This window comes from Notolepis coatsorum (genome assembly GCF_963971535.1).
Source record: "Notolepis coatsorum genome assembly, chromosome: 14".
Taxonomy (NCBI): domain Eukaryota; kingdom Metazoa; phylum Chordata; class Actinopteri; order Aulopiformes; family Paralepididae; genus Notolepis; species Notolepis coatsorum.
The window spans coordinates 1,382,214-1,405,301 of record NC_140178.1 but is presented as its reverse complement, the minus strand read 5'-3'; the positions used below and the strand labels follow the sequence as shown (position 1 = coordinate 1,405,301).

General features: G+C 50.9%; 1 protein-coding gene across 1 annotated transcript in view; it reads right to left on the bottom strand.

The window, feature by feature from the left end:
- Positions 1 to 23,088, bottom strand: part of kank2 (KN motif and ankyrin repeat domains 2) — a 94,431-nt gene that overhangs the window by 5,551 nt on the left and 65,792 nt on the right. The window contains 13 exon segments of the mRNA XM_084328305.1: positions 3,061 to 3,261; positions 6,714 to 6,856; positions 7,511 to 7,730; positions 8,715 to 8,802; positions 12,129 to 12,983; positions 14,968 to 15,073; positions 15,604 to 16,020; positions 19,187 to 20,161; positions 20,164 to 20,319; positions 20,322 to 20,472; positions 20,474 to 20,557; positions 20,559 to 20,569; positions 22,997 to 23,076. Coding sequence (XP_084184431.1) covers positions 3,061 to 3,261; positions 6,714 to 6,856; positions 7,511 to 7,730; positions 8,715 to 8,802; positions 12,129 to 12,983; positions 14,968 to 15,073; positions 15,604 to 16,020; positions 19,187 to 20,161; positions 20,164 to 20,319; positions 20,322 to 20,472; positions 20,474 to 20,557; positions 20,559 to 20,569; positions 22,997 to 23,033 — 3,444 coding nt within the window. The 5' untranslated portion in view covers positions 23,034 to 23,076.

The following is a 23,088-nucleotide window of genomic DNA, read 5'->3' as shown; positions in this document are numbered from 1 at the left end:
GTCTCTATAAAGAACCTTCTCTCCTGTGTCTCCTCTACTCTGTCTCCCTCTCAGCCTTCCTACTGTCTCTATAAAGAACCTCCTCTCCTGTGTCTCCTCTACTCTGTCTCCCTCTCAGCCTTCCTACTGTCTCAATAAAGAACCTTCTCTCCTGTGTCTCCCCTACTCTGTCTCCCTCTCAGCCTTCCTACTGTCTCAATAAAGAACCTTCTCTCCTGTGTCTCCTCTACTCTGTCTCCCTCTCAGCCTTCCTACTGTCTCAATAAAGAACCTTCTCTCCTGTGTCTCCTCTACTCTGTCTCCCTCTCAGCCTTCCTACTGTCTCAATAAAGAACCTTCTCTCCTGTGTCTCCTCTACTCTGTCTCCCTCTCAGCCTTCCTACTGTCTCAATAAAGAACCTTCTCTCCTGTGTCTCCTCTACTCTGTCTCCCTCTCAGCCTTCCTACTGTCTCACTAAAGAACCTTCTCTCCTGTGTCTCCTCTACTCTGTCTCCCTCTCAGCCTTCCTACTGTCTCTATAAAGAACCTTCTCTCCTGTGTCTCCTCTACTCTGTCTCCCTCTCAGCCTTCCTACTGTCTCACTAAAGAACCTTCTCTCCTGTGTCTCCTCTACTCTGTCTCCCTCTCAGCCTTCCTACTGTCTCAATAAAGAACCTTCTCTCCTGTGTCTCCTCTACTCTGTCTCCCTCTCAGCCTTCCTACTGTCTCAATAAAGAACCTTCTCTCCTGTGTCTCCTCTACTCTGTCTCCCTCTCAGCCTTCCTACTGTCTCAATAAAGAACCTTCTCTCCTGTGTCTCCTCTACTCTGTCTCCCTCTCAGCCTTCCTACTGTCTCACTAAAGAACCTTCTCTCCTGTGTCTCCTCTACTCTGTCTCCCTCTCAGCCTTCCTACTGTCTCAATAAAGAACCTTCTCTCCTGTGTCTCCTCTACTCTGTCTCCCTCTCAGCCTTCCTACTGTCTCACTAAAGAACCTTCTCTCCTGTGTCTCCCCTACTCTGTCTCCCTCTCAGCCTTCCTACTGTCTCAATAAAGAACCTTCTCTCCTGTGTCTCCTCTACTCTGTCTCCCTCTCAGCCTTCCTACTGTCTCAATAAAGAACCTTCTCTCCTGTGTCTCCTCTACTCTGTCTCCTCTCAGCCTTCCTACTGTCTCAATAAAGAACCTTCTCTCCTGTGTCTCCTCTACTCTGTCTCCCTCTCAGCCTTCCTACTGTCTCAATAAAGAACCTTCTCTCCTGTGTCTCCCTACTCTGTCTCCCTCTCAGCCTTCCTACTGTCTCAATAAAGAACCTTCTCTCCTGTGTCTCCCTACTCTGTCTCCCTCTCAGCCTTCCTACTGTCTCAATAAAGAACCTTCTCTCCTGTGTCTCCTCTACTCTGTCTCCCTCTCAGCCTTCCTACTGTCTCTATAAAGAACCTTCTCTCCTGTGTCTCCTCTACTCTGTCTCCCTCTCAGCCTTCCTACTGTCTCTATAAAGAACCTTCTCTCCTGTGTCTCCTCTACTCTGTCTCCCTCTCAGCCTTCCTACTGTCTCAATAAAGAACCTTCTCTCCTGTGTCTCCTCTACTCTGTCTCCTCTCAGCCTTCCTACTGTCTCAATAAAGAACCTTCTCTCCTGTGTCTCCTCTACTCTGTCTCCCTCTCAGCCTTCCTACTGTCTCAATAAAGAACCTTCTCTCCTGTGTCTCCTCTACTCTGTCTCCTCTCAGCCTTCCTACTGTCTCAATAAAGAACCTTCTCTCCTGTGTCTCCTCTACTCTGTCTCCCTCTGAGCCTTCCTACTGTCTCAATAAAGAACCTTCTCTCCTGTGTCTCCTCTACTCTGTCTCCTCTCAGCCTTCCTACTGTCTCAATAAAGAACCTTCTCTCCTGTGTCTCCCTCTCAGCCTTCCTGCTGTCTCACTAAAGAACCTTCTCTCCTGTGTCTCCTCTACTCTGTCTCCCTCTCAGCCTTCCTACTGTCTCAATAAAGAACCTTCTCTCCTGTGTCTCCCTCTCAGCCTTCCTGCTGTCTCACTAAAGAACCTTCTCTCCTGTGTCTCCTCTACTCTGTCTCCCTCTCAGCCTTCCTACTGTCTCTATAAAGAACCTTCTCTCCTGTGTCTCCTCTACTCTGTCTCCCTCTCAGCCTTCCTACTGTCTCAATAAAGAACCTTTTCTCCTGTGTCTCCTCTACTCTGTCTCCCTCTCAGCCTTCCTACTGTCTCTATAAAGAACCTTCTCTCCTGTGTCTCCTCTACTCTGTCTCCCTCTCAGCCTTCCTACTGTCTCAATAAAGAACCTTCTCTCCTGTGTCTCCTCTACTCTGTCTCCCTCTGAGCCTTCCTACTGTCTCAATAAAGAACCTTCTCTCCTGTGTCTCCTCTACTCTGTCTCCCTCTCAGCCTTCCTACTGTCTCAATAAATAACCTTCTCTCCTGTGTCTCCCCTGCTCTGTCTCCCTCTCAGCCTTCCTACTGTCTCTATAAAGAACCTTCTCTCCTGTGTCTCCTCTACTCTGTCTCTCTCTCAGCCTTCCTACTGTCTCAATAAAGAACCTTCTCTCCTGTGTCTCCTCTACTCTGTCTCCCTCTCAGCCTTCCTGCTGTCTCACTAAAGAACCTTCTCTCCTGTGTCTCCTCTACTCTGTCTCCCTCTCAGCCTTCCTACTGTCTCAATAAAGAACCTTCTCTCCTGTGTCTCCTCTACTCTGTCTCCCTCTCAGCCTTCCTACTGTCTCAATAAAGAACCTTCTCTCCTGTGTCTCCTCTACTCTGTCTCCCTCTCAGCCTTCCTACTGTCTCAATAAAGAACCTTCTCTCCTGTGTCTCCTCTACTCTGTCTCCCTCTCAGCCTTCCTACTGTCTCAATAAAGAACCTTCTCTCCTGTGTCTCCTCTACTCTGTCTCCCTCTCAGCCTCCAGAGCTCAGATCAAAGCACGGCCCCCCCTAAGCTTCAGCCTGGACGTGGGAACAGCCAGGAGGAGCTGGTCAGAGGACCTGAGGAACCGTGGAGGAACATACGGTTCTCAACAGAGGTACTTCGGGGGGGGGGGGGGGGGGAACCGTTTGCTCACGTTGTCCGTCAGTGTGGCGTCGCAGCCCGCCACCGACAGCAGCTGCCGCACGATGTCCACGTGTCCGTGTTCGCAGGCGCACATCAGCGCCGTGGAGCCGTCGTCGTCCCGCACGTTCACCTGCGCCCCGCAGGACAGCAGCGCGCGCACCATGTCACCACGGCCGTGACTCACCGCCAGCATCAGCGCCGTCTGGCCCGCCTGGAGGGAGAGAGAGAGAGAGAGGGAGGGAGAGAGAGAGAGAGAGAGAGAGACACTGTCAGTCACTCAGCCTGGAGGGGGAGAGAGAGAGAGAGAGAGAGAGAGAGAGAGAGAGAGAGAGAGAGAGAGAGAGAGAGAGAGAGAGAGAGAGAGAGAGAGAGAGAGAGAGACAGACAGACAGTCAGTCACTCCACCTGGAGGGAGAGAGAGAGAGAGAGAGGGAGAGAGAGAGTCACTCAGCCTGGAGAGTAGAGCTGTCCCCGAAGCCTGTTTTTGGGATTCGAACTTCGTCAGGGTTTTTTTTTTATTCTAATTTTTTTTATTCTAATTTTTATTTTATTTTATTTTTTTAATAAATAATATCCTCAAACTAAATCCTCAATTTGAATAAAGTGATTAATCTGATTGAATGAGTCTTTTTTTTTTTTTTTTATTAAATCAACTTTTCTTTAATGAATATAACTCATCAGCAGGAAGGGTACACACACACACACACACACACACACACACACACACACACACACACACACACACACACACACACACACACACACACACACACACACACACACACACACACACACACACACACACACACACACACACACACACACACACACACACACACACACACACACACACACACACACACACACACACACACACACACACACACACACACTACTCATTAAACCTAGTCAAAATTCAGCCCATATCATAACCATAATTTTATACAAGTAAAAAGTTGGAAAAACAAAACTACAAAGTTTTGCTCTTTCTCGACTGTATTCCAAATTCCAAATTCAGTTCCACCTTCCTGTTCACACAAAAACGTTTTCTTAATGCTTTATTAAACCGGGGCCTTTATTAATCACGTTGACGTTTCCGTCTGGTTTTCAAGTGGACCCCCCAGAAGGCGGCACAGTTCACGTAAAGCAATCATACGCAAAAGAAAACAAGCGAGTAAAAGTGCACCCTAAAGAGAGGATGGATTTCACGACTGCAAACACACAGACCGTCCAATAACAACAGACCCGAGCCTGGCGGTTAACCCTTTCACTGCCACGACAGAAGGTTAGCCCTTTTTACAAATGCGGAGCTAATGATGCTAATGATGGAGCATCGCCGTCGGTTGTGTGATAGTAAAAGGGCTAACCTTCTGTATTGTCACAGTGAAAGGGTTAACCGGCTGTCGTGTGGCAGTGACAGGGTTAATAAGGGGCGTGTGGATCTCTGGAGCTCGTTAAAAACACAAGCTGGCAGGCAGGTGTCCAATTTATTGTTCAAAATTATACATTTCCATGAGAGGATATAACTTCAAATATCTCAGTAATACATTCCAGGAGAATGATGGAGTTTAACTGAAAGCATATGGACTCTGGTTCTGCTGGTTCTCATTATAATGTTATTTCATACGCTACGCCATTCAGCGCCATTCAGCGCCATTCACGGTTCAATATGCACTTTTGCAGCATTTTCAGTAGTGGTGAGAGCTGTGTTTGTATCAGGGTGGGTGTCTTAGTCTAGTGGAGAGAGCTGTGTTTGTATCAGGGTGGGTGTCTTAGTCTAGTGGTGAGAGCTGTGTTTGTATCAGGGTGGGTGTCTCAGTCTAGTGGTGAGAGCTGTGTTCGTATCAGGGTGGGTGTCTTAGTCTAGTGGTGAGAGCTGTGTTCGTATCAGGGTGGGTGTCTTAGTCTAGTGGTGAGAGCTGTGTTTGTATCAGGGTGGGTGTCTTAGTCTAGTGGTGAGAGCTGTGTTTGTATCAGGGTGGGTGTCTTAGTCTAGTGGTGAGAGCTGTGTTTGTATCAGGGTGGGTGTCTTAGTCTAGTGGTGAGAGCTGTGTTTGTATCAGGGTGGGTGTCTTAGTCTAGTGGTGAGAGCTGTGTTAGTATCAGGATGGGTGTCTTAGTCTAGTGGTGAGAGCTGTGTTTGTATCAGGGTGGGTGTCTTAGTCTAGTGGTGAGAGCTGTGTTTGTATCAGGGTGAGTGGGTGTCTTAGTCTAGTGGTGAGAGCTGTGTTTGTATCAGGGTGGGTGTCTTAGTCTAGTGGTGAGAGCTGTGTTTGTATCAGGGTGAGTGGGTGTCTTAGTCTAGTGGTGAGAGCTGTGTCTGTATCAGGGTGGGTGGGGTGTCTTAGTGGTGAGAGCTGTGTTTGTATCAGGGTGGGTGGATGCAGTAGCACCTGTGTGCCAGTAGAGGGCGTACCTGGCTGGCCTTGTTGTGGCTCAGTTGGGTGGCTGCAGTAGCACCTGTGTGCCAGTAGAGGGCGGACCTGGCTGGCCTTGTTGTGGCTCAGTTGGGTGGGTTGCAGTAGCACCTGTGTGCCAGCAGAGGGCGTACCTGACTGGCCTTGGTGTGGCTCAGTTGTGTGGGTGGGAGTGCAGTAGCACCTGTGTGCCAGTAGAGGGCGTACCTGGCTGGCCTTGTTGTGGCTCAGTGTGGTGGGTGGATGCAGTAGCACCTGTGTGCCAGCAGAGGGCGTACCTGGCTGGCCTTGGCGTGGCTCAGTGTGGTGGGTGGGTGCAGTAGCACCTGTGTGCCAGTAGAGGGCGTACCTGGCTGGCCTTGGTGTGGCTCAGTGTGGTTGGGTGCAGTAGCACCTGTGTACCAGTAGAGGGCGTACCTGACTGGCCTTGGTGTGGCTCAGTTGTGTGGGTGGGAGTGCAGTAGCACCTGTGTGCCAGTAGAGGGCGTACCTGGCTGGCCTTGTTGTGGCTCAGTTGGGTGGCTGCAGTAGCACCTGTGTGCCAGTAGAGGGCGTACCTGGCTGGCCTTGTTGTGGCTCAGTTGGGTGGGTTGCAGTAGCACCTGTGTGCCAGTAGAGGGCGTACCTGGCTGGCCTTGTTGTGGCTCAGTTGTGTGGGTGGGAGTGCAGTAGCACCTGTGTGCCAGCAGAGGGCGTATCTGGCTGGCCTTGTTGTGGCTCAGTCGGGTGGATGCAGTAGCACCTGTGTGCCAGTAGAGGGCGTACCTGGCTGGCCTTGTTGTGGCTCAGTCGGGTGAGAGTGCAGTAGCACCTGTGTGCCAGCAGAGGGCGTACCTGGCTGGCCTTGTTGTGGCTCAGTTGGGTGGGTTGCAGTAGTACCTGTGTGCCAGCAGAGGGTGTACCTGGCTGGCCTTGTTGTGGCTCAGTCGGGTGAGAGTGCAGTAGCACCTGTGTGCCAGTAGAGGGCGTACCTGGCTGGCCTCGGTGTGGCTCAGTTGGGTGGGTTGCAGTAGTACCTGTGTGCCAGCAGAGGGCGTACCTGGCTGGCCTTGTTGTGGCTCAGTTGGGTGGGTTGCAGTAGTACCTGTGTGCCAGCAGAGGGCGTACCTGGCTGGCCTTGTTGTGGCTCAGTTGGGTGGGTTGCAGTAGTACCTGTGTGCCAGCAGAGGGTGTACCTGGCTGGCCTTGGCGTAGCTCAGTGTGGTGGGTGGGTGCAGTAGCACCTGTGTGCCAGCAGAGGGCGTACCTGGCTGGCCTTGGCGTTGACGTCTCCTGTGCGCAGCAGCTGCAGCACGGTGTGGAGGTCTCCGTCGGAGTGGAAGGCTGCCAGAGCCGTGAGCATGATGGCCGTGTAGCCGGCCTTGTTCTGTTTGTCAGCGTTACACAGACCTGCCGCGCAGAGAGACACACATGGTACGCAATCAATCAATCAATCAGATTTATTTATATAGCACATTTAACATTACACGTGTCAACCAAAGTGCTGTACAGAGGGTAGACACTAGGGATGTCCGATATTATCGGCCGATATTGGCATTAAAATGTGATATCGGAAAATATCTGTATCGGTTTAAAAAAAGATTTTTTTTTATTTTATTTTATTTTTACATTTCTATAACCTTTATTTACCCAGGCAAGCAAGTAAGAACAAATTCTGATTTTATTTATTGTCAAAAGTATGCATAATGTTGTGTTAATTCCACAACAAGACATATGTAATGTTAATTACCTGAAATTATTCCGTTTTTTGGGGGGAAACCCTGCATATATCGGTATCGGTTGATATCGGTATCGGAAATTAAGAGTTGGACAATATCGGTATATCGGTAAAAAAAAGCCAATATCGAGCATCCCTAGTAGATACACAAGATACATCTAGACAACAATCACAACTCCGTTTTTTCTCTCCGCGTGGTAAACACACCGGTCACGACGCCTCCTCCCAGACGCCTCACCGGTGTCCAGCAGCAGTTAACCCTAACCCTCCCAGACGCCTCACCTGTGTCCAGCAGCAGTTAACCCTAACCCTCCCAGACGCCTCACCTGTGTCCAGCAGCAGCTTGACCACAGGGAAGTTGGAGTGGGACACGGTGTAGTGGAGCGCCGTGTTGCCGTTGCCGTCGGCCATGTTGACCACGAACTCCAGCAGCTGCGGGGAGACGGAGGTGAAGGCGTCCATGTAGGAGCGCACCACCATGGTGTCCGCCGCCTTGTGGCACGACACCTTCAGCCACTCCTGCAGGACAGTGGTGTAGGCCGTCCTCTGGGGGGGGGGGGGGGGGGGGACACTGTGTGACCAACACTCTTACTGACCCACCTCCTCCTAATGTACAGTCTCCTCCCCATCATATGTATATACTCTGTCAGGATATAGGGGTAACAATACTGTATATTTGAATACCGTTTATGTCACAAATGTAACGGTACTAAATACCTGTATGTCCCTATGCCATAAATGTCATGTATGTTGTGTATGTCATAAATGTCTATATGAATTGAAAATGGGGGACCCTGATGGAAACAAGACAAACGTCTTTCTCAGGTCTGCATCCCCTTAACACATTGTGTGTATTGAGCCGTACTGTATTGTACCCATTCTGCAATCTGTTAAATAAAGTTTTCATTCATTCATTCATTCATTCACCCTTAGCTGCCAGAGTCGTACTCTTCCTGCTGACTATAACGTGACTCGATGTAAATGTAAATGTAATTATAGGTCGTGCATCACAAGCTTGTGTCCAAATATAGCATTTTTACGAGGCGTGTAATATGTGTTGGTTAAATTAAACGGGCGATGGATGGAATATAAACATGAATGGAATGATCATACGATCAATCATGTGAAACGACTGTGGGAAAGCAGCTGTATTCATGGAAATGTCAGCATGAAATCGGCCACATTCAGACACCGATTTTCCAGAACCTCGAGAGAAACGGGATCAGACCAGTGAGGACATGGATATACTCTCTTTTTTAGACTCTTCTTGTATCACAAACAGTACTGTATTTGTAAATCTGGTATGTCATAAATGTATAGATGTAGCAGTACTGTCTATCTGTATGTCATGTATGTCATATATGTTATGATTAATTGAAAATGGGGGACCCTGATGTAAACAAGACGAAAGTCTTTCTCTGGTCTGCATCCCCTTAACAATTGTATGTATTGAGCTGTACTGTATTGTACCCATTCTGCAATCTGTTAATAAAGTTTTCAATCAATCAATCAAAGAGATGGGAGACCTACCGCTGCCTGTTGGCTGAAGGCGTTGGGCTCCCCCAGGGCGGTCTGCAGGCCGCGGAGCGCTGACATCAAGGCCTCACTGAGCTCCAAGCTGGGACACAGAGCAGTCAGATCATACATTTGGGTGTGGGGGTGTTACGTGTGGGTGTGTTTGTACCCTGATCAGGTGTTCCCCAGTGTGATGTGTGCAGGCATGCAGTCGTGCACACAGGCGGTTACACGGCGTGTGATTAGTAGGTCACTCAGGGCAGAAGTGGTGCGCAATGATAAGTACCCAGCCGTTGTAGAAAGCTACCTGGCCGGCGGCCGGCACTTCTCACCTAGACTTTGCATAATAATAGGAACCTACGAGAAGGTGGGGGGCTGCTTTATCTCCATTGTTATGCATAATAATCATCTGTTCTGTGCGCAACTGAGGGAACATGTATGCGTGTGCGTGCACGTGGCGTGTCACCAGTTCCCATATTACGACTGCACCACTGGATGTGTGATGTCTGTTTGTAGTCCCCTGTCCTGGTCTTGTAGTTATTTGTTGTTTCCCTCCCAGGTGTATCCATTTGTAATCAGCCCAGGTGTTTCTTGTCTCGTCATCCCCTTGTGCATATGTGTTCCGTTCTCCCCTGTGTGTGGTGGCTGATCCTGTCTGTACAGTCCTGTGGTTCGTTTGTTATGCTTTTGATGTTATCCCTTCACCTTCACCATGGTAAATATAACATCTTTTTGTTACTTTGGCTACCATTTCATATTATGTTTCATTGACAAGACAACGAGCACTTTACAGGAGTCAATGGTAACGTAATACCCCCACATCCAGCGCCAAAGATGCTGTACAGCGTTATTGCCCGCCATGCGCTGAACGGCAACAACGCTGTACAGCGTTTTTGAGATCAATATTACATTTTTTCGCCATGGCATTCATAATTCATCCAGCCAACCTCCGGTGCTCCAGCGGGACCCTGAATGAGACTGCAACGCCTCAATACCGCCGCCTGGTGGATGGTCGGGCGAGTTACTCTCAAAACCGGATGTTGTCATCGGTGCGTCGAGGAAATTCCTCCGGCAGTCACATCTTGTTACGTGGATCCAGACAAACACTATAGTGTATATGGATCGCTGCCATAACGCAATAATCGATATGATTTTGGCGTTTATTGCGCCATACAAACCGGAAATGGATGTAGGAGATCGGCGTCAAATAATTGGGATCTTTCTCATCCAGTCTCATCGGCGCACGGTAAGAGGACAGTAACGTTATTTTCAGCCCGATTGTTTATGCATTTCACTGCAAACCATCTGATCAACGTATCAAGCCATAGTAAATAAAGCCGTTACTGACGATCAAGAAATTATAAACGACGCCCCCCCCCTTTCCTTCACGCATGATGAAGCATAATGTATACCGGTCATATACATTTGAATTTTTTAATATAGCGTGTATGGGGAAGAAACGCCAATCGATAATCTATCATAATGCTTCAGGGCCTATAACTACTGTTTTTGGAATTACAGCAGAAAAGATTAAAAACATACTTATATTCTCGACGCTAGTAACACAACAATGTATGAATGAAAAAATATAACGTTCCCACATCCTGAACGATAGATAATCGATGTTGAATGGGCCATAGTAATGTCAATATAGCGATAACATTTAAAAAGTTATAGCCCTGCAAAGAAGGTAAACATCTCCATAGGCTTTCAACGGTGGCAGACTGGGTACAATGATGGGCACAATGGCTGGCAGTCAACGTTGTTAAGTTTCAGTTCCACTTGTAGAGAGGATTTAACTGCACGTGATGCCGAGACTGAAGACTAGAGAACAGATGACATGTTACACAACAAAGGCAGAGGATTTATCAATATTCTGGATTTAAACACCGTAGCAGTTCAACTGGAGAGGAGCTCAGATGATCAGTCGGGAAAAGTATGTATTGCTTCCCACCCCCCCCCCCCCCCCCCCCCCTTCAGCTGTGAGAGAATGTCCGCGGGAGATAGTTGGCGTGTGTGTGTTAGTGACACACCAACTTGGCGTGTGTCTGCGTGTGTGTGTGTCTTTCCATTGGTTAACGTTATTGGGCGAACAAGAAAATGAAAGAAAACTGTAAAATTGTAATGACCCTGCTGTGTTACAAACATGATATAATTCCTTCAAGGTTTTGTTTTAGAGACACCCGACACCTGTAGTAAGGCGGGGGAGGGGAGGGGGGGAGAAACAGATGTCCACTTGTCATCGTGCGTGTGTTTACAAGCTTCAACGTTTTATTCATCATCTAAATTTGGCAATACAAGCTTAATATTCAACATTAAAGAGGGCGGCTACGTGGCGTAGTGGGCAAGGTGCTCGCCACGAATGCGGAGACGCTGGGCTTGCCTGTTCGAGCCCAGCGCTCCACATTTGCTTTCAGTTTAGCTGGTCGTTCATACTAATACACATTGGCCGTATTAGGGGGTGGGAAACTGATGGGTGGGGATCGGGCGTTGTGGACAGCGACTCCTACAGGTCGGTTGGTGCGCCTGCGCAGTAGAATCAGGAAGTGTCGGGGGCAGCGTGAGCCTCCCACGCGTTACTCCTCGCCACTGAGAGATCGAGCTGCGCAGGTGAAAAGATGCGACTGCTGTTACCTCAAGTACCGGAGGGGACTTGTGCTATGTATGACTTAGTCCACATTGCAGCCGGCTTGTGGGAGGCAAGAAACAGCGTTCGTGACAGGGGAGGGTTGAATTGGATGATACGAAATTGGGATGGGAGAAAATATAGAAAAATGGGAGAAAAAGTGGATAAAAAAAAGATATTGAGCATAGATTTGTAAAATGCGCAACCCTAGTTCCACCTAGTGGCATGAGACGTATTCTTCGTCTGAGCCACGTACCGCACCGTGAGCCACGTACCGCACGGCGAGCCACGTACCGCACGGCGAGCCACGTACCGCACGGTGAGCCACGTACCGCACGGTGAGCCACGTACCGCACGGTGAGCCACGTACCGCACGGTGAGCCACGTACCGCACGGTGAGCCACGTACCGCACCGTGAGCCACGTACCGCACCGTGAGCCACGTACCGCACGGTGAGCCACGTACCGCACGGTGAGCCACGTACCGCACGGTGAGCCACGTACCGCACCGTGAGCCACGTACCGCACCGCGAGCCACGTACCGCACCGTGAGCCACGTACCGCACCGCGAGCCACGTACCACACCGCGAGCCACGTACCGCACCGTGAGCCACGTACCGCAAATTCGTGGGTCGAACACACGTACCGTCACACCCCTAGTTACTACCTCTCCTACCTGCACCCGCCCACATGCTATAACAATTTAATTTCCCCAAGGGGATTAATAAAGGAACACTTGACTTGACCAAGTGAGTTATTGTTGTTAGTTATTGATCGTGTATTGATCGTGTATTGATCGTGTACCTGCTCTGCTGCGTCTCCGATGTCGACGCGGCGCTGGTCGCTGTGCTTTCAGCCGATTGGACGATCGTCTGCTGGGAGGTTTCCTCCTCCGCGACCGATTGGCCGGCGGCCTGCGGAGGGGCGGGGTCAGCGTGTTGCTGGTGGGCGTGGTCAGTGGTTAGAGGAGGCGGAGCGGCGCCGGCGGAACAGGAAACCGGCGTCTGCTCACAAGTGGCTTCAGTGCCAGGAGGTCCGGAGACGCTCTCCTGAGGAACGGGGCTCGCCGATTGGTCGTGACTCTCGTTAGGAGTACAGTCAGTGGCTGGGGAGGGGGAGGAGGAGAGGGCGGGGCCTGAGGCCGGTGACAGGGAGGAGAGGGCGGGGCCTGAGGCCGGTGACAGGGAGGAGAGGGCGGGGTCTGAGGCCGGTGACAGGGAGGAGAGGGCGGGGCCTGAGGCCGGTGACAGGGAGGAGAGGGCGGGGCCTGAGGCCGGTGACAGGGAGGCGAGGGCGGGGCCTGAGGCCGGTGACAGGGAGGCGAGGGCGGGGCCTGAGGCCGGTGGCTGAAAGGCACATTCCTGCACCACAGTGTCTGTGGCCGGTGATGGAGGGGCTCGGCCCTGTAGTCCTGCGTCAGGGGCCGGGGGCTCAGTCTGCTGAGGGGGGAGCTCGGGTGCTGGGGGCCGGTGGGGGGCCTCGTCTGGGGGCCGGTGGGGGGCCTCGTCTGGGGGCCGGCGGGGCGCCTCGTCTGGGGCAGCTGGTGTCTGCTGGCCGGTAGACTCGGGGAGCTTCTCTCTGGCCTCGTGATATTCACTGGAGTCGCTCTCCTCCTCGCTGCTCTCGCTGCTGCTCTCCTCCGACGAGGTGGACTGGTACCTGAGAGACGAGAACACAGCACCAAAACAACATACTTTATACTTATAGCACATGCATGAGCCAGGTCTCGTTTGAAAGATGACATTCTGAAGTTTCTGATTCCAGAAGGAAAATTCCATTTTAGTGCTAACGTAATAGAGTACCATAGGTCTGAACTTGAGTTGTAGAAAAACTTGTTACTCAAGTTTTTCTGTAGTAGTTAGTAGTCCAGAGGTAGTATTTCCCCAGAATGTCTGGAGGCTTAATAATCGAGACAGAGCCATAGCCTGAAGCCTTATGTAGTACATATCCAAATTTCGTAAAGATCCATTCAGAAATGAGTTATTAGGAGTGATTTTGGTAAACTGTGTACAAAAGAAAAACTGAGTTTTCTCATAGACTTCAATTCATTCAGCTGTTTTTCTCTTCCTGTTTTCGCTCGTTAGTTTTTTTTTGTTTTTTTTATTCATACATCCCCATGTGGGTTATCATTGGAAAGCCACACTCATTGGCTACAAAAATCCACAATCATTTTCGAGATCGGATCTAGATTGATGGAACTACTGCGCCAAGAGTCGGGAGTGTACTTTGCACAAGCCTCAAATACCGGCATGTAACTCGAGAACCGCTGAACGGATTTTGTCAGATTTTGTTATCTACCTCTATCTATCGACAGGCAAAAAATAAGCCTTCAATTCGATATATATATATTGTATTACAAAATATGCACACCCGAGCCACTAGGGGTCGCCAAAGTGCCGGTGGGCAAATTGTCCTAAAAATTTCCCATATATGGGACGGCACATGCAAAATAATTCATATTCAATAAGGCATAATGACCGCAAAACAAGACCAAACACAAAAGAAGAACAAACGCAAAACAACATTAAAGTGAGTGAGCAACAGCATTAGTCACAACCAGGTGCGTTTACAAAATGTGATTTGTATGAACTTGTTATATAAATGATAGTCTTTTATATGATATCATATTAGTTTCCCCAGACATATTACTCTTAAGATGTCATTTAATATTTTCCCTTATTGTCAACATACACTACGCAAAGACCAAAACCTATGATGCATTTTGCATACTTACAAGTATAATCCATAAGATAAGATATTCCTTTATTGATCTCCTTGGGGAAATGTGTGTGTCATAGTAGCAGGGGGGAGGGGTGCATATGAGGGTATGTGTGCCCTATCAGTTATATTATACAGTACAATAAATATAGGCAATAAAGAATTTTAATCTGAATGTGTACACTATGAGTAAGAGTAAAAGTAAACAGTATACACAAGGTGCCCTTGTAAGGGGCGCGTTCACAAGTTCGTTGAAATGGTCTCAACCATTGGTTTGGTTGTGTTTCACGTTGCCAACTGGCAAACGAACCAAACTTTCTAAACAAAGTCATGTGAACACGTAGTCCTTTTATTAGACATTGAATCCTAACTAATTATACACCAAAATAAACCTGTGACCCCATGTTGTTCCACACATGCTATGAATAGGTTCCAGTTCCCCGTCAGTGATCCATTATGTTGGGAGAGAACTCCTCTTTGGAGGCTGGAGGTTCTACAAATAATGCTCTTTATTCACAGGGTTAAAATAATGCTCTTTATTCACAGGGTTAAAATAATGCTCTTTATTCACAGGGTTAAAATAATGCTCTTTATTCACAGGGTTAAAATAATGCTCTTTATTCACAGGGTTAAAATAATGCTCTTTATTCACAGGGTTAAAATAATGCTCTTTATTCACAGGGTTAAAATAATGCTCTTTATTCACAGGGTTAAAATAATGCTCTTTATTCACAGGGTTAAAAGCAACACGTCTTGAAGGACGAATGTCACTGTCCTAATGTCACTGTCTGTGCTAGAGTTGTACCCTTCCTGCTAACTTGTAGTACAGAACATGTAAGTGGCTTTGGCTAAAAGTGTTCAGCTAAATGTAACTGTATCTGTAACTGTAACTGTAAATGTAACTGTAACTGTAATCTCCACTCACCCTCCATTGACTCCAGTGAACTGCAGGTTCTTCCTGGTGGACCCAGGGTCTCCCTCTGCTCTCCTCTTCATGATGGACCTCAGAGCGCTCTGGGGAGACGCTGAGGCTGTAGAGGAGACAGAGAGGACACAGGGAGCTGTCAGAGAGGACACAGGAAGCTGTCAGAGAGGACACAGGAAGCTGTCAGAGAGGACACAGGAAGCTGTCAGAGAGGACACAGGGAGCTGTCAGAGAGGACACAGGAAGCTGTCAGAGAGGACACAGGAAGCTGTCAGAGAGGACACAGGAAGCTGTCAGAGAGCACACAGGAAGCTGTCAGAGAGGACACAGGAAGCTGTCAGAGAGCACACAGGAAGCTGTCAGAGAGGAGACAGGAAGCTGTCAGAGAGGACACAGGAAGCTGTCAGAGAGGACACAGGAAGCTGTCAGAGAGGAGACAGGAAGCTGTCAGAGAGGAGACAGGAAGCTGTCACAGAGCAGACAGGAAGCTGTCAGAGAGGACACAGGAAGCTGTCAGAGAGCACACAGGAAGCTGTCAGAGAGCACACAGGAAGATGTCAGAGAGGACACAGGTAGTGAAAGGTTAACCTTCTGTAGTGTGGTAGTGAAAGGTTAACCACAGTTAGCTCCTCCCACCTGGCTCAGCGTCTGCAGACTGGAGGGTCTCTCCTTCCCTCAGAGGCAGGGAAACCATCTGATTGGTGCAGACGGAAGCCATCTGATTGGTGCCGAGGGAAGCCATCTGATTGGTGCAGACGGAAGCCATCTGATTGGTGCCGAGGGAAGCCATCTGATTGGTGCAGACGGAAGCCATCTGATTGGTGCAGACGGAAGCCATCTGATTGGTGCCGAGGGAAGCCATCTGATTGGTGCAGACGGAAGCCATCTGATTGGTGCCGAGGGAAGCCATCTGATTGGTGCAGACGGAAGCCATCTGATTGGTGCCGAGGGCGACGGCGGGGTTAGAGACCGGCACGGAGGACGACACCTCGCTCCTCAAGACGTCTCTGACCTGCTTGGAGCTGATGGCGATGGGAAGGTCGACGGGACCGTCTGGAAGATGGAGGAGGAGGAGGAGGAGGGGGAGGAGGAGGAGGAGGAGGAGGAGGAAGAGGAGGAGGGAGAGGAGGTGGAGGAGGAGGAGGAAGAGGAGGAGGAGGGAGAGGAAGAGGAGGAGGTGGAGGAGGAAGAGGAGGAGGTGGAGGAAGAGGAAGAGGAAGAGGAAGAGGAAGAGGAAGAGGAAGAGGAAGAGGAAGAGGAAGAGGAAGAGGAGGAGGAGGGAGGAGGAGGAGGAGGAGGATAATGAGTCTAGAGCACAGGGGGAATTCATATTCTATAGACACCATTGATCAAACCATTACCAACAAATTGAAGAGAACCATATGAGTCCGTTTTGAAATATTTCAAAACAACGCAACATCTTGGGCGGGATCCACAAAGCCGGTGCATATCGCTCTGACACTCTAGTGTGAAGACATAACATCTAAAGCCCTGGAGCCATCTTTGTTATTCATTCTGTCTGGTCACTTCCTGGTCAGACGTTTAGCACGTCTGATTGTAAACTGAGCTCTGTGGACGCAGAAATAAACTATGTTCTATGTTTTGTTTATATACAAATTGACTCGATCTGGATTCCTACAGCTTACTGTCACACGGCTCATTTGAATATTCCACAACAGAATACCAGACACCGGTCTAACCTCCGGCCCGTACCTACCCTCTGACCTCTGACCCCTGACCCCTCCTCCTCTCTGTGTCTCTCTGGTACCTACCCTCTGACCCTCTGACCCCTGACCCCTCCTCCTCTCTGTGTCTCTCTGGTACCTACCCTCTGACCCTCTGACCCCTGACCCCTCCTCCTCTCTGTGTCTCTCTGGTACCTACCCTCTGACCCCTGACCCCTCCTCCTCTCTGTGTCTCTCTGGTACCTACCCTCTGACCCCTGACCCCTCCTCCTCTCTGTGTCTCTCTGGTACCTACCCTCTGACCCCTGACCCCTGTGTCTCTCTTGTACCTACCCTCTGACCCCTGACCCCTGTGTCTCTCTTGTACCTACCCTCTGACCCTCTGACCTCTGACCCCTCCTCCTCTCGGTGTCTCTCTGGTACCTACCCTCTGACCCTCTGACCTCTGACCCCTCCTCCTCTCTGTGTCTCTCTGGTACCTACCCTCTGACCTCTGACCCCTCCTCCTCTCGGTGTCTCTCTGGTACCTACCCTCTGACCCCTGACCCCTCCTCCTCTCTGTGTCTCTCTGGTACCTACCCTCTGACCCCTGACCTCTGTGTCTCTCTGGTACCTACCCTCTGACCCCTGACCCCTGTGTCTCTCTTGTACCTACCCTCTGACCCCTGACCCCTGTGTCTCTCTTGTACTTACCCTCTGACCCCTGACCCCTGTGTCTCTCTTGTACCTACCCTCTGACCCCTGACCCCTGTGTCTCTCTTGTACCTACCCTCTGACCCCTGACCCCTGTGTCTCTCTTGTACCTACCCTCTGACCCCTGACCCCTGTGTCTCTCTTGTACCTACCCTCTGACCCCTGACCCCTGTGTCTCTCTTGTACCTACCCTCTGACCCCTGACCCCTGTGTCTCTCTAGTACCTACCCTCTGACCCCTGACCCCTGTGTCTCTCTAGTACCTACCCTCTGACCCCTGTGTCTCTCTGGTACCTACCCTCTGACCCCTGACCCCTCCTCCTCTCTGTGTCTCTCTGGTACCTACCATCTGACCCCTGACCCCTGTGTCTCTCTGGTACCTACCCTCTGACCCCTGACCCCTGTGTCTCTCTTTGAGACTTGATTGCTGACCTGACCAGCTGACTTGATTAAGGGGCGTGTTTAAAGCGGCCATTTTGTTTCCTTAAGTGACCCATTAAGGGCCAGGTGTTAGACAGCACTAATTAGTGATAGGGATTTAAAGGCCTGCTGGCTTAGCGTCAGCGAAGCGTCGAGAAACGAAGAGGGACAAAGAGGAGTTTTCCTGGAGTTATCCGCCGAGGGATCCGCCGATCCACCTAGTGCTAAGTACACCCTAGTCCTATCTTTCACTCCACTCTGAAAAATCTCCCTTTCCCTCCCACTCTGCTATTTCTCTACTTCCTCCCTGCCACTCTTGACACCACAATGTGTCTCATATCCACAATCTGCTCCTCCAGAACAGATTCAACCCACCCACGGCAGTTTGCTAGCAACCCGGCTAATCTATCCTACCCTCCTACAGCCACTAATACACCTGTCACAGTACGGGGAGGCTTATGGAATTGTCAATCAGCAGTCAAGAAAGCTGACTTCATTACTGCCTACGCCCATAGTCAAAATCTGCAGCTCCTGGCTCTAACTGAGACCTGGATAACCCCCAATAACTCATCAACACCTGCAGCATTATCTACAAACTATAACTTCACTCACACACCTTCCAGACGGGGTGGAAGCACTGGCCTCATGACATCTCCTTCATGGACTACAAATTTAACACCCCTCCCAGAACTGTCACTCTCCTCTTTTGAATATCATGCAGTATCTGTCTCTAATCCTTTCAATCTCACCATTGTTACACTCTACCGCCCTCCAGGTCCGCTCGATCACTTCACAGATGAGCTGGACATGCTTCTAAGCTCCTTACCGGAAGATGGTACCCCTCTCCTTCTATTGGGCGACTTCAACCTGCCTGACTCATCTCAGTCATAGTAGTCATAGTAGTCTCCCTCCTACAATCATTTGACCTGACTCCCACTGCCATGCCTCCCACCCACAAAGCAGGCAACTCCTTGGATCTCATATTTTCCCGTAACTCCAGCATCATTAACACCACGGTAACTCCCCTACCATTCCTTCATATCCTTCTCACTAACTCTCATGCTTAACCGAAAGGTCTTCACCCCAACTCAAACCGTTTCACTCAGACGCAACCTGCCCTCCCTATCCCCCTCCACCCTCTCCTCTGACATACTATCCGCTCTACCTTTGAGTGACACCTTCTCTGCTCTCTCCACAGAGATGGCAACCTCCACCCTCCTCTCAGCCCTTGCAACCTCCTTCGACAAGCTCTGTCCCCTCGTTGAGAAACCTGCCCGCCGTTCCCCACCCAGTCCATGGCTGACAGATCCAGTCTTCATTCAGATCCTGTGTCTCTCTGGTACCTACCCTCTGACCCCTGACCCCTGTGTCTCTCTGGTACCTACCCTCTGACCCCTGACCCTCCTCCTCTCTGGTACCTACCCTCTGACCCCGGGGCCTCCTCCTCTCCTCTCCTCTCTGGCTCCGGCCCGGCTGGCGGCCCCGTGGGGGAGCAGCACCTCTCGGCCCGCAGCAGCGTCCCCCCCACCTCCACCACGGTGGGCTGCTCCAGCGTGTAGACCTGGATGCCCACGCTCCTCTGCTCCCGCTGCCCCCCCCCTCCCCCTGCCCGCTCCCGGCTGAAGCTGACCAGCGTCTGCAGCCCGCCGCCCGCCGGGGGCTCCTGCCCCCCCCACCCCACGCTGGTGGCGATGACAGGGTGGTCCGCCTGAGGCCCCCCGTGGGCCTGCCGCTCCCCCTCCCCCCGCCTGGCGGCCTCCAGCTCCCGCAGCGTGCTCTGCAGCCGCGCCTCCAGCTGCTCCACCCGGCCCCTCAGGGCCGCAGACTCCTCCCCCTCCCGGACCCCCACCCCCCCCTCCTCCTCCTCCGGTCCCACGGCCACGCTGCGCACCTCCCGCCTCCCGCCCCCCGGCCGCGCGCCGCCCACCAGCACCGTGTCCTCGATCTCGCAGCCGGAGTCCTGCTTGGAGCCCCCGCCCCCCCCGCCGCTGGCCGCGCCCCCGCCCGCCTCCTCCTCGGGGATGTCGATGTAGAGCTCCCCCCGGGGGTGGGGGGGCCGGCCCCCGCTGCGGCTGCTGAACCCCAGGAACTTCTGGCTCTTCAGCGTCACGCTGAGCTGCCTCTTCTCCTCCTGCAGCACGGAGATCTTCACCTGCAGCACCGGGATGGTCTTCACCTGCTCCTCCAGCTCGCGGATCTTACGCAGCGCCACGGCCATCTGCTCGCGCACGTGCTGCAGGTGGGCCGGCGTGGGCGACACGGGGGTGGACAGGCCGGAGGAGCTCATGGGGGTGAAGGCGCCGCCGTGCGCGCGGTTGTAGCTGTGGGCGCTGCTGAGCGAGGTGGTGGAGCCGGCCATGCTGCCGTGCATGCTGCCCAGGTTGGACAGCCGCCGGCCTCCTTCTCCTCCTCCAGCTTCCTGCGGGCGTCCAGCAGCGTCTTCTCCACGCGCGCCGTGCTGAAGTTGGGCCTCTGGTGGTGGTGGTGCGAGGCGGTGCCCGTGGGGTGGTAGCCCGGCGCGCCGCAGTAGGAGAAGGACGAGTGTCTGCTGTCACGCTGGTGTTGGAGCACAGCGACTCGGTGGAGGTCCACCAGGAGCCCGTGTAGCCCGTGTAGCCGCGGGGCAGCGAGCCGTAGCGGGGCCGGCGCTGCACCGCCACCTTCTTCAGGGTGTGGCCCTTCTCGATGTCGTTGACGTACTTGAGGAAGTTCCAGGTCCAGGCGGTAGCCATACGGCGTCTCCAGGGAGTAGGGGGCATCCGGCTCCTTCATCAGGGAGGGGGGCGCGGGGGGGGTTGAGCTTCCCTGAGGGGGGGGGGGAAGGGGGGGGGGAACCACGTTTAGACAGACGGAGATCTGGGTGTAATCTCAGCTTCACGCTAGGGCTGCCGCACGATTCTGGCTCAAATGTGAATCACGATTTTTCTCTCCAAGAATTGAGATCACACGATTCTCTCGCACCAATCTTATTTTTTCAATAAAATCGTTTATTGCATTCTTTAACGGACAACATAACATATGTGAAAGTGCAACGACTTAAACTTAAACGTCTCTTGTAACGTTCAAAATAACTCAAGTCAGAATCGTCATCATTTAAAAAATGTTAAGTAAAAAGTTAAAAACATTTTTTTTATTATTATTTTCTTTTATAAAAAAATATGTCCGAATTTAGAAATGAGATCGCATAGGTCTATGATCGAGATCGCGATTTATTTTCGATGAATCGCGCAGCCCCTAACGCACGCACTCCAAAACATCCCCACGTCAGTTACAAGACAAGGTGTTTGATACGGTGTACTGCACCAGGTGTTACAAGACAAGGTGTTGCTATTTTGTCATCTACATCATTTTATGGAGATATAATAATTAACACAAGGATTCAATGTCTCTGATGAACATCACTGGTGGCCACATTCAAACTCCTTTACCTCTCAATAACCAAATTAATGTGTGCAAAACTGTTTTGGGAGGTCATTGTCAAGGTCAAGGTCAGATTTATTCATATAGCACCATTAACCGGAGTGACAAGCCGTTGTGATGTCTGGATGTGTGTGACATCATTGTTCTTGGGGTGAGGTGCCCCTTTAACACTTTCTGCGCCAATCAAAAGTATACTTTTTATTTCTTTTTTTCGATTTTAATATTCTTTTTTTTTATCCACTTTTTCTCCTCCTGTTTTTCTGTGTTTTTCTCCCCGTCCCAATTTAGTCGTTATGCCAATTCCCCCCCTCCCCTTCCTGGTCGTTGCGCGCATGTGCCCCCCACTGGTCGTTCTAGGGAGCCCTGAAGTCTATCTGATGCTTTCCTCCGAGACATAGGAGACAGCCAGCAGCCTCTTTTCACCTGGCAGCGAGGACTCTCATTGGGGTGAGTGTAACGTGTGGGAGGCTCACCCTACCCTCACCATCCCCCTCCCTCGCTGTGCAGGCGCCCAGACCGACCTGTAGGAGTCGCTGTTTACAACGATCCAGCCACCTTATCGCCTACCTTTTGAAACCTTATTTCACACCGTGTGTTACATTTTATACGGTCCGGGCGGAGAATTTGGACCCCGGCAAGTGGAGCGCTTCATCCGAGCAACTTGGAGCGCGTCCAGCACACTTCATGTCAGGGACCCGATGGACATCAATACTGGAAATCGCGATCAGACAATTGGAATATTCATTTTGGGATACCTCCTAGCAAAGGTAAGGACTATATGACATCAAACCTACTTTGATCCAACAATGATTGCACATGGATCGCAACGATCAACGTACATGTAGTATTCAAAACGTATGCCGTTGCTGACGATCAGAGCATCACAAAACGACCCCCCCCCCCCTTTGATGCCTTCATGATGAAACATAATACCTATTATATAACTTTGATTTGGAAATAATATCGTGTCCAGGCGAGCAACGCGAACGACTTCGCAAAATGCACATAGCGCTCCATAACTCAGCTTTTCAGGAATTAGCCCGGATCACTCTGAAACTGTACAATATTCACCGCGGGATAACACGCGAACGTATACATGAAAAAAGTCACTATTGTTTTACATGTTGGACGAGAGATAGTGACTGTCAAATGAGCCATAGTATTGTCTCCATAGCTATAATATAGAATATAGATATATAGCTCTGTAGGCGGCTAGGTGGTGTAGTGGTCTAAGGCACTCGCCACCAGTGTGGAGACGCTAGGATTCGCGTGTTCGAATCCAGCTCTCCACATTGTTTTTCAGTTTGGCTGGTCGTCCGCAGTAATACACATTGGCCGTATTACGGGGAGGGAAAACTGAAGGGTGGGGATCGAACGTTGTGAACAAGCGACTCCTACAAGTCGGTTGGTGCGCCTGCGCAGTAGAATCAGGAAGTGTCGGGGGCAGCGTGAGCCTCCCACGCGTTACTCCTCGACACTGAGAGATCGAGCTGCGCAGGTGAAAAGATGCGACTGCTGTTACCTCAAGTACCGGAGGGGACTTGTGCTATGTATGACTTAGTCCACATTGCAGCCGGCTTGTGGGAGGCAAGAAACAGCGTTCGTGGACAGGGGAGGGTTGAATTGGATGATACGAAATTGGGATGGGAGAAAATATAGAAAAAATGGGAGAAAAAGTGGATCAAAAAAAAAATATATATAGCTCTGCAAACATAGTGACGCACATTGAAAATGCCTATCATTTAGCGTGGCGCATTGACTACAGGGATGAGGGTAATAGCTGGCGCTGAATGAGTTAAGAAGACCGCTCACCTGGGAAGCTGGACTCCATGTGCAACACCTGAGCCATGGTGAGCCTGTGCTGCTGGTCTGCGGAACACACCAGTCCTCACCTGGAGACAGAG